Here is an 11,909-nt window from a genome sequence, read left to right as displayed (position 1 = left end):
CAGGAAGGATATAGTGAAAAACAAGTCACTAAAGAGCCTTTTATTTTTTTTAGAGACAAGGAGAGCACGGCTTCTCATTTACACAGCGAACAGTTATAAAAGCAAAGCCAATAGTGAATTAGAAAGGGGATGACAACATTATCACAATAAGAAAACAACTAACATCAACAAAAAATCCAGATGACAGGTTGGACCTGTAATTAGCTACATTAAAACGCCTATGTAGAAGCAGATGGGAAGTTTATTGCTTTACAAAAAAATAAGATATGAGTTTCCTCAGGGCATCCTTGAGCTCCTGGTTCCTCATGCTGTAGATGAGGGGGTTCACTGCTGGAGGAACCACTGAGTACAGAACAGACACCACCAGGTCCAGGGATGGGGAGGAGATCGAGGGGGGCTTCAGGTGGGCAAAGATGGCAGTGCTGACAAACAGGGAGACCACGGCCAGGTGAGGGAGGCAGGTGGAAAAGGCTTTGTGCCGTCCCTGCTCAGAGGGGATCCTCAGCACGGCCCTCAAGATCTGCACATAGGACACCACAATGAACACAAAACAGACAAATGATAAACAGACACCAACCACAAGAATCCCAAGTTCCCTGAGGTAGGAGTGTGAGCAGGAGAGCTTGAGGATCTGGGGGATTTCACAGAAGAACTGGCCCAGGGCATTGCCCTTGCACAGGGGCAGTGAAAATGTATTGGCCGTGTGCAGCAGAGCAATGAGAAACCCAGTGGCCCAGGCAGCTGCTCCCATGTGGACACAAGCTCTACTGCCCAGGAGGGTCCCATAGTGCAGGGGTTTGCAGATGGCAACGTAGCGGTCGTACGACATGACGGTGAGGAGATAATACTCTGCTGTTATCAAGAAGAGAAACAAAAAGAGCTGTGTCGCACATCCCAAGTATGAGATGGCCCTGGAATCCCAGAGGGAATTAGCCATGGACTTGGGGACAATGGTGGAGATGGTGCCCATGTCAAGGAGGGCGAGGTTGAGCAGGAAGAAGTACATGGGGGTGTGGAGGTGCTGGTCCCAGGCTATGGTGGTGATGATGAGGCCGTTGCCCAGGAGGGCAGCCAGGTAGATGCCCAGGAAGAGCCAGAAGTGCAAGAGCTGTAGCTCCCGTGTGTCTGCGATCGGCAGGAGGAGGAACTGGGTGATGGAGCTGCTGTTGGACATTTGCTGCCTGGGGGCATGAGGACCTGTCATAGGAGGAAAAGATAGTGAAGGTTTAGATGAGACTTCTCTGGGAATAATCAAAACCATTTCCCACAGACCCTCCCACCCTGTCACACAAGAGACACTTTTCTTTTTCCAGGACAACGTCCTGGCTGGAGGCCTCGTCGGTGCGTGATGAGCATGCAATGAAGAGCAGGGTCTCTGCCCAGGGGCTCCTGAGGAGTCAGCCTGGCCCTGTGTGATCGGGTGGGCAGGGGCCCGTTCTAGGGTTCAGCTTTGTCAGCTGGAACCGCTCCTGGTGCAGAAGGGACTGTCAGCTACTGTACCCCCAGGTCTGAGAAACTGAGTTGGAGAGGTTTGGTGTTTCTACAGCTCCTTCTCCCCTCCCACCCTGGGGAGTGTTGTTGGGTGTCAGAAACCCTCAGCATTTGTGCTGCACTCAGGGAGAACAGAGCAAGTCCTGAGAGACCAGAGGATGCCTGTGGGTCAGTGCAGAGTGAGGGCAGCTGCTCTGTCCCTCTCTCTTGCTCCAGCTGGCCGGGGCTGGCACCTTTCTGAGATGGGGGCTGATCACACTGCCATGTTACCCTGAAAAGCCACCAGGCACTGCTGAGAGCAGAGGGATCCACCTCAGACCATGACATGTATCACTCTTTGCTAAGGACTCAGCACCCAATGTTTAGCCCAGGACACACACAGCTCATTCCCCAGCCCCACAGACTGCACTGGCCACACCCCACGGGTCAGAGCAAAGCTGGGACACGTGTGCCCATGGACACACCTGCAGGAAAGGACCCACAAGATCAGGCTGTGACTCTGCAGCTGAAACTGCCATTCCCAGAGAGCCTGACAGCAAGAACAAGATCCCAACAGCAGTGACCCAGAGCAGGGGAGCAAGAAGGAAAGTGCGGTGAGGGTGGGTGTGAGAGAGGCCAGGGCAGAGGCAGCCGGGCACTCAGACAGCGTCACCCTTCCCCAGCTGTGCAGCCACCTCCCAGACACCAACATTGCCGGGCAGCTGCTCTCAGCCCCTGTGCTCTGCAGAGGAACTGGAGCTCTGGCTGCACAGGAGCTGCTTCATGCCTTGGAGCCCCCGGCCCTGAGGGCAGAGGCTTTGCTGGGTGGGACAGGAGGCCAGGGGGCTGCTCACAGGAGGGATCTGACCTGCAGGGGATCACAGGGACTTTTCTCTGTTCTCCCTCTCATAACCATTCCGGGTTTGGTTTCCTCTCATTTCTGATCATTTCCCTGCTGCCTGGAGATTCTCCCCCTGGGAGGTGTTTCCCTGTCCATGTCTCTTCCCTGTCAGTGCTCACAGACCATCCCACCCTCTGTGCCCTCCCCCTGGCCCTACAGATCCTGCCTGTTCACAGGGCACTGCCTGGGGGCACCTTCCTGTCTGCAGGCTGGAAAACAGGACAGGTCAGACTAAGGTTGACAGGTCCAGCCAAGGTGATGCAGGTGCTGTGCACAGGCAGAGGGGTGGTGAAGGGATGTCATGAGCCTTCTGGCAGATGTACTGATCACTCAGAGTTGCAGTTCAGGAGTCTCAGTGACTTGTTTAAGCATGAGAGCTCGTTTTCATTTTATCCTTTCCTGCACCCCCCACCCCTTGGGACTGGAAACTGAAAAGACAGGCTCAGGAAAGCTTCTTATCTGTCTGGTAATCCTTACATTGATCTTGTCATTGGGGCATTGCCTTAGAAAAATCCTGGGGGTGATCTGGATGTGTGAGCAGCCCTGACCCACACAGCACCCTCTCCGCCGCAGAAGCACCTTTCCTGCTCTGATAGTGGTCACTCCTTCCTGCCACAGCTTCTCCCCTCAGGGTAGCTGGGGTCTCCCTGGGTAGGCTAAGCGCTGACCCTGGCAGGTGGCAGAGTCCCTGTCCCGGCACAGCCTTGGGGTGCAGGGACCCTGCTCTGCAGGACAGCCCTGGGCAACCCTGAGTGCTCACCTGGTTTCAGAGCTGTTCAACATGGCCTGACTAGAGCCCCGTACTTACAGACCCCACAAGCTGTGCCTGTGCCAGTTTTAGGAGATGCCTCCAGGAGCTACAGCTGCACTGCCCTCCACCAGAGACTTACCATGGCAAGGACGGCAAAGGTTTCTCCTCCAGTGAGCTCTCAGTCATCCTCCCAGTCCTGACCACCTTTAATCTCTCTCTGCCTGGCTCCTGTGCCCTCGTTGCGGCAGCAGAGCCCTCAGCCCTGCTGCGCTTTGCAGAGGAGCTGCTCCTGGGCAGAGCTGTCTCTCTGCAGCGCTGCCGCTGCCATGAGCTCCCTGTGTCCCAGGAGCCCAGCCCAGCTCAGCAGCACAGGAGCAGCCCAAGGCGCTTTAATGACCCCTCTGGTGGGTTTGGTGCTGAGTCCATGGACCTCAGACCCTGGAGGAAGGTGATGAAACTTCTCAGGAAGTCAAAGTCAGATTCAAACTCTAAAGTTTCTTGTAATGTTAATGGGTCACACTGAGGGAAACAACTGAGAAACCATCCCAGGGGTCTGGTCAGAGAAGAAAATTGGAGGTAGAGATGACAGGTCAGGAAAAGCAAAGTAAAGCTCTCTCTGATGCTGAGTAAACCTGGATGTGTTTCATTAATCAAAGGGACAAGGTCTGACCTCCAGCCCTGGGAAGTCAGATCCTGTCCCTCCCACGTTGCCCAGGGCCCTTCCTGGGACAGTGTGATGTGGGGCTGTGCAAGGCCAAGGGCAGGACTATGGTCCCACACCTCCCAGGTTCCTGGCTGGGGACAAGGAGGCCATGAGGCCCCTATGCTGGAAGGACAATGTGTCTCCTCACAGGCATCAGAGGTGCAAACAACAGCCATAGCCAAGGGGAGAAGGAGCTCATGTCTGGTGGGGCTTTCAGCCTCTTTCCATCCCGTGATCATCTCCATGACAGCCTGTCCTGTGCTGTGGCATCCCCTGCACCTCTGTCCCTGCAGGCTGGAGACATCCCCCCTGCTGCCCCACCTTGCTCTTGTCTGAGCATCTTCCTTCCTTTGCTGAGATCTCTCCATCCTCCCCAGCTGCTCCTTGAAGCACAAAGCCTTGGGCTGATGCAGACTCCCTCTGCTCACCTGCTCCACCACAGCACTGCCCTTCCACTCACATTCCTTTCTGCTCATGTCCAGCCTGGACCTCCCCAGCTGCACTTTGGGCCATTAGTTCTTTCTCATGCTCTTTCCCACTATGAAGAAACCTCCACCATCTCTGAAACCGCCCTTCAAGCACTCTCAGGCTACTCCTGCACTGCTGCAGCCTCCCCAGCGCTGCTGGGCCAAAGCAGCCCAGGTCCCTCAGCACCCCACACCATGTGCACAAGGTGCTGAATCTGCCTTGGCACAGCCCTGCACTCTCCAGCTCCTCCCTGCTTCTCCAAACTGGGAAGCCGCACACTGGCACACACCCGTGTGTGTGGGGTCACACCAGTGCTGAACCGACTGGGATGAGAACTGCAGGTGTCTGGGTCCCCACGCTCCTCCTCATGCAGCCCCGTGTGCAGCTGCCTTGTTCATGGTGAGTGTGCACCACGGGCTGGGGACCTTGTAGTGCCCAGGCCCTTCTCCTCAGTGTCGCTGCTCAGAGTGTCAGGTCTGTCCTGACGGATGGGGTTGTTCTCCTGCCCTGATACAGAAAAACTGATCACTTCCCCTTATCAACCTCTAACCTGGGGGAATCCCAGATTTCCTCAAAGTTACTGCTCTCCCTGGACTGAAGCTCCATTTGCTCAGCTGTTAATGTTTGCATGCAGACGGCTTATCCTGATAAGGGTTTCTCTCCCAAGAGAACAGGATGACAAGTTCCAGGGCACTACAAATCCCAACTCCTGGAGAAACTGTGGGGTCTTGGGGATCAGATACTCATAATGCCAGAGATGTCAATTTATAGGGGAAATTTCCCTTCATGTAGGAGAGCAGCAGGAATGCGTAGAGCTCTGCCTGGGGACAGACAATGTCAGCTGAAGGTTGAGGAGTCACCATGAGAGGACAGAACAACATGGGCAATGTTGTGGTCACTGGACATCAGCAACTGACTCACTGCTGAGGAAGAGGAATTAGATGAGACCTCCTTCAGACAAATTAAAGAAGCCTCATGTTTTCAGGGCCATGTCCTTGTGGCAGACCTAAGATATCCCAATATCTGCAAGGTACCAGCCATCCAGGAGGGTTTGGAGCTCATTGACAACATCTTCCTGACTACGGGTAACTGAGGAGTCAGTGGGGTGAGGTGCCCTGTGGGACTTCACACTTACAAACCAGAAAGAGTTGGTCAGGATGGAACAGTCAGGGATGGGAAAGTGGAGCTGAGACTCCTGGGAGATGAGAACAAGGCCAAGAGCAGGATTTCAGGAGAGCAAGCTTTGGCCTGCTGAGGGACCTGCCTGGGTCCTGTGGGATATGACCTTGGTGTCTGCAGAGCTTTTCTCTCACATCTCCTCCCTCCTCTCTCCCACCTGCTGTTGTGCAGCGTTTTTTACCCATTCTCAAATACAATATCCCAGAGGTGCTGCCAGCATCACTGAGTGGCTCAGATTTGGCAAGGAGTGGGTCCATCTTGGAGCAGCTGAAATCAGCTCTGTCTGATGTCAGTGAAACTCCTGTTGTCTTAACAGAGAGGTGACAACTGTAGCACACCCACACTCACCCCCAGTTCCAAGACTTTGCCATGAAAACCCAGTACAGGGTGACAACCTTTTGGGTGTTACAAACTGCTGGATAGTGGAGAAGAAATTGTAAAAATCTTCTGTCAGCAACTCAAGAAAGACACCAGTCAATGAGCAGATTCCTACGGGGAACTGTAATTGCCCTGACACTCAGTGGTCAGGCAAAACAGCAGATGCCAACACTCCAAAGAATTTTGGGCCAACTGCTTAACAGAGCTGCCTGATGGGCCAACAAGGGTGAGGTTCACCAGGTCTGGAACTGGGAAAGAAGGAAGAACTGGTGAGGGATGTGAACATCAGTGTCCACCTTGGCTTTCATGACCAGGAGAGGGCCATGTCCCAGGCACCAGAGGGGAGGGAGGAAGGCCAGCAGCAGAGCACAGGCTGGTGGGCTCCAGAGGAGAAGACTTGGACATAACTGGGGGATGGTGGCCAATATAAGTGGTGACATGGAAGTAGATCTGAAGGTTGTAGGAGCTCAGGAAATCTGATAATCCTTACAGGACAGCCTGCTCCAAGCACAAGAATGATCTCTCCAAGTACCCATGAACAGAAGCATTTATCTCGTGAGGCTGCTCCTCTGAACTGTTGGAGCTGCAGGGCAAAAATGCAGCACACAGGAGGTGGAAACAGGGGAAGCTGCAAAGGAGGAATTTTGAAACCTTCTCCATAGATGCAGAGAATATGCCAAATCTGCCCTGGACTTAATACCTGCAGGGGAGGCTGAGGGCAGCAAGATGAGCTGACAGAGCTTAACTTGCAGTGAAAGAATAGACAGGGTGAATGTGGGCCTGGTGCTGAACTTCATAAGAGTAGAATCAGACAGGACTGAGGTTCATCATGGCTTCTTTGCCTCCATCTTCACCAGCAAGGTTTCCGGGGACTTTGTTCCTGAAGGCAGGAGTCTGGAGAACACCCAGCAGTGGATGGGGCTCAAGTCAGGGGTGACCTGAGCAAACTCAGACACCATTACAGAACAGGAGATGGGTCATTTGACCAGCTACTGAACACACGTATCACTGTGCTGTGGCACCTGAGATTCCCAGGTACATCCACCTCTTGGTCCAGAGGAGTGTGACTCCTCTTGAGCTGTCCTGGCCTGTCTCCTCACTCATATGGTGATTTAGTTACGCACTTTTCTGAAATATTCAGTCTTTCCTAGGAGAAATTCCACATTAATATGACCTGGAGGCTGCCAATGCCACCTGTTCTGGAAAGGGAGGGAAGGGTGAACAGGGAAGGAAATAGAAGAAATTTGGCTTTATTGCTATTTATTATGAAAATGCTCTCTGTTTGGCTGTTCCTGAAATCTCCCTAATCATCCACACCCGGCTTGAAGCCTTTAGGAAAATGATGCACAGAGCCTTGGCTTGTAAGGGCATTTTATATGTTAGTGACACCTCTGCTGCCATGATCCTGAACTGCAGCTACTGAGAGAATGAACAAACCTCTAATGAAGTGAACGGCAGAAGCAAACCCCAAGTTTCTGAGGGTGTTTGGGACCCCATGAAGGGCCATCACTGATACAGCTGTGAAGGAAACAACCAGTGCAGGTCCCTGTCCCTGGAGGCTGCTGGTGAAGGAAAGAGTTGGAGACACTGGTTACAGATGGAGAGGGCCATGTGGAGGTGGCTCTGGTGCCATATCAGCCCTTGATGCTTGTTCATCACCAGAATGGCTGAGCCCTGACCCCTGGGACCTGGTAGATTTTTCTCCAATGTTTTTCAAGGCTTTTCCTGTGGTCAGTGTGAGTGTTTTGTGTTTTGGTTTTGGGTTTTATGTCAAGTGCTGCTGCTTTAAGTGCAAGGCTCTGGTTTTCTGTGGACTTGGAAATGCCCGTGAGTTCCTCACAACTCATCCAGCTTCTTTCATAAACCTGGCAATGGTCACCAGTCACCTCAATGTCCCAGTCCCACACTTGTTAGAATCCCCTATTTGGATCCATAGTACATCACTGCAGGAGGTTCATGCATCCTCCAGGCTCATGGATGATTCCTGAGGACCATCCAAGTGTGGGCAGTGTAAGAGAGGAGCAGAGCAGGGTCAGCTCATGGGCCATGACTGAGCACAGCCACCCCAGCAGCAGCCGCTCCCCATCTCCCAGGCACAGCCATGCCCACAGCATGGAAATGTCACTGCCGTACATGATTAGCCCAAGAGAGGCCTTTCTTCCTTCCATATTCCCAGGAAAATCTTCCTTCTGTTCCTCCTCCACCTGCAGACATCAACTGCTTTCCATTTCTGGGCTCAGACATGGCTGGAAGGGTTCACTAAAGCCATCAGCCATCTCATTGCTTCTCCCTGACATGTCCTGACCCTCTCCCACACCTACACATGGCCAATCAGCTGCTCAGGCCTCCCACTCTTCAGAAGAGGCCTCGAGCTTCTTGGTTCTTGCTGGTGCTTATTATGAACTTCCTCGCCCTCTCCAGAGTTCATGGTGAGCTTTCTTCTCCATAACAGCCCCTTTATGACCATGTCTTACCAAATGGTTGTGTTTTTATGATCATTTGTGCAGAAAGGGCAGTCACAGGACAGCACCCAATAGGCCGAGTGAAATGCCATAAAGCCCTGATGAGTTCCCCCTGTGTCTGTGTCTCTCCTGGAAGGAGTCTGTCCCGAGAAGGGGATCCAGCTCCTGCCACTCTCTGCAGAGGCACATGAGCAGTGTCCGTGCACCTGGGGACATAAAGGGGGACGTTTGCCAGACACCCTTCATCTGAACCACTTAGATGTGTGCTTGTGGATGGGGTATGAAGCCTTATAGTGCCAATACCTATTTAATTGTCATTGCCAGAAGGGCTACCACTGATGCAGTGTACTATTTTACGGATATTTAAATATAAGCATATAAACCTGACATTCCTAGACAAATTACACACAGTTGAAGGAGTATTCATGCCTTTTAACATGATTATCCACAGAAGGCCACCAGCTTTGCATCTCAGGAAATGGGATCCAGAGTTCAAGGGCAGGATGGGTTGGGCTCTGTCCTGGGATCTGGAAAATGAAAAGTGCTCCCATCTCTGTCCTGCTCACACCTCCTGGCACTGCCCAGGGGCAGCTCTGTGTGTGCAGGGGCTCAGAAGCAGCTCACACAAGTCCTAACGACAACTGGGGTCTCAGTGTCTTCTCCAAAAAGAGAAATAAATCCCCATCTCCCACTGCACACCCAGACAACCAAGAGTGGAAAACTGAAAGCATAGACTCCTTCCCTTGCGGCTGTCCCTGTACTGATGTCCTTGTTGTGAAGGACCCTCTGCCATGTCTGTGGGGTTCACCAGCAAGGTCTCCGGAGACTTTGTTCCTGAAGGCAGGAGTCTGGAGAACACCCAGCAGTGGATGGGACTCAAGTCAGGGGTGACCTGAGCAAACTCAGATACCGCTACAGAACAGGAGAAGGGTCACTTGACCAGCTCCCTCAACACAAGTATGGCTGTACTGTGGAACCTAGGATACCCAGGAACACCCACCTCTTGGTCCAGAGTTGTGTGATTCCTCTTGAGCTGTCCTGGCCTGTCTCCTTGCTCAAGTGATGCATTAGCACCCACTTCTCTGACACATTCAGTCTTTATCAGGAGATTCTCTAGATCAGTATATACTGGAGATTGTTGATACCAGCTGTTCTGGAAATGAGGGCATTGGGAGGGGGACGGAAATATAAGAAATGTGGCTTTATTATTATTTTTCATGGAAAAGCTCTCTGTTTGGCAACAGTTCTGAAATCTCCCTAATCATTCACACCAGACTCGAAAGCTTTAGGAAAATGATGCACAGAGCGTTGGCTTGTAAGAGCATTTTAGCTGTTAATGAGCCCTCTTCTGCAATGATCCTGAACTGCAGATGCTGAAAGAATGAACAAACCTTCAATGAAGTGAAAGGCAGAAGCAAACCCCAAGTTTCTGAGGGTGTTTGGGACCCCATGAAGGGCCATCACTGGCACAGCTGTGAAGGAAACAACCAGTGCAGGTCCCTGTCCCTGGAGGCTGCTGAAGGAAAGACTTGGAGACACTGGTTACGGGTGGTGAGGGCCATGTGGAGGTGGCTCTGATGCCATGTGAGCCCTTGATGCTTGTTTATCACCAGAATGGCTGAGCCCTGACCCTCATCCAGCCTCTTTCATACACCTGGCAATGGTCACCAGTCACCTCAGTGTCCTAGTCCCAAACTTGCTTGAATCCTCTGTTTGGATCCGTACCCCATCACCCCAGGAGGTTCATGGATCCACCAGGTTCATGGGTGATTCCTGAGGACCATCCAAGTGTGAGCAGTCTAAGAGAGAAGCAGAGCATGGTCAGCTCATGGGCCATGACTGAGCACAGCCACCCCAGCAGCAGCCGTTCCCCATCTCCCAGGCACAGCCATGCCCACAACATGCAAATGGCACTGCCATAAATGATTAGCCCGGAGAGACCTTTCTTCCTTCCATATTCCCAGGAAAATCTTCCTCCTGTTCCCCCTCCACCTGCAGACATCAACTGCTTTCCATTTCTGGGCTCAGACATGGCTGGAAGGGTTCACTAAAGCCATCAGCCATCTCATTGCTTCTCCCTGACATGCCCTGACCCTCTCCCACACCTACAATGACCAATCATGGCTGTTCAGGGCCTCCCGCTCTTCAGAAGAGGCCTCGAGCTTCTTGGTTCTTCCTGGTGCTTGTTATAAACTTCCTCCCTCTCTGAAGAGTTCATGGTGAGCTTTCTTCTCCATAGCAGCCCCTTTATGACCATGTCTTACTAAATGGTTGTGTTTTTATGATCATTTGTGCAGAAAGGGCAGTCACAGGACAGCACCCAATATGTCAAACTGATGCCGAGTGAAATGCCGTAAAGCCCTGATGAGTTCCCCTGTGTCTGTGTCTCTCCTGGAAGGAGTCTGTCTCGAGAAGGGGATCCAGCTCCTGCCACTCTCTGCAGAGGTACATGAGCAGTGTCCATCACCTGGGGACATAAAGGGGGACGTTTGCCAGACCACCTGTCATCTGAACCACTTAGATGTGTGCTTGTGAATGGGGTATGGAGCCTTATAGTGCCAATACCTATTTAATTGTCATTGCCAGAGGGGTGACCACAGATGCAGTGTACTATTTTACAGATATGTAAATATAAGCATATATGACTGACATTCCTAGACATATTAAACAAACACTTGAAGGATTATTCATGCCTTTTACATGATTATCCACAGAAGTCCACCAGCTTTGCATCTCAGGAAATGGGATCCAGAGTCCAAGGGCAGGATGGTTTGGGCTCTGTGCTGGGATCTGTAAACTGAAACGTGCTCCCATCTCCCAGCCCCCTGCCCTCCTCAGTTCAAGAGCTGCAGCTCCCGTGTGTCTGTGAACGGCAGGAGGAGGAACTGGGTGATGGAGCTGCTGTTGGACATTTGCTGCCTGTGGGCATGGGGACCTGTGCAAAAAGGAAAAGACAGTTACATGTTAGGGGTGTCTTCTCTGTGGAAAATAAGCAGGCTGTTTCCCATGGAAAAACACCTCCCTGATGGAGGGATGTTTCTGTGCATTCTCTCTTTCTACCAGCTGAGAAAAACAGTTTATCACAGCTTAAAATGCAGCTTGGGCATCTGGTTTCCATGAACACAGCTCCGGGGCAAGACCCCCTGAGTTGGTGTCAGAACAAAAACTGACCCACACTCACACCCCAACCCCAGAGAGCAAGAGCACCAGGGACAGGTGGAGAAACAGGGAAGGACACTGCAGTGCTACCAGAAAATAAAGCAAGGACAGAAAGGCAGACGGGCATGCTGTGGAACCTTCTCCTGACCTGGCTGTGCTGCTGCCACTCACATAATGACACTGTAGAGCAAGTACTTTTAGCATCTTTTTTGTGTACCCCATTCCAGGAACCCTTCACCTGGAGGTCCAGCTGCTGAGGTGGAGACTCGTGACCTGGACCCCATGGCTTTGGGGCAGAGGGTCTGCTGGGCAGGAGAGGAGACCAGGGGTTGCACTGGGAAATGTGTCTGCAGTGCAGGGGATGGAAGACGGGGTCCTGAATCCCGTCTCAAGCATTTCAGGTCCACCTCCCTCTCCCTGCCCATGTCTGTGCTGCCT

General features: G+C 52.3%; 1 protein-coding gene across 1 annotated transcript; it reads right to left on the bottom strand.

Annotated features, from left to right (window-relative positions):
• Positions 1–241: 241 nt before the first annotated feature.
• LOC309451961 (olfactory receptor 14J1-like) lies at positions 242–1,174 on the bottom strand (the record flags this gene model as incomplete). The annotated part of the gene is made up of 1 exon (XM_082076652.1): positions 242–1,174. The coding sequence occupies one exon, from the start codon at positions 1,172–1,174 to the stop codon at positions 242–244; it is 933 nt and encodes a 310-aa protein (XP_081932778.1).
• Between the last annotated feature and the right edge of the window lie 10,735 nt (positions 1,175–11,909).

Source organism: Streptopelia decaocto (genome assembly GCF_964273445.1).
Source record: "Streptopelia decaocto genome assembly, contig: HAP1_SCAFFOLD_45, whole genome shotgun sequence".
In the NCBI taxonomy this organism is placed as follows: Eukaryota; Metazoa; Chordata; class Aves; order Columbiformes; family Columbidae; genus Streptopelia; species Streptopelia decaocto.
This window is presented reverse-complemented; position numbering and strand designations above follow the sequence as displayed.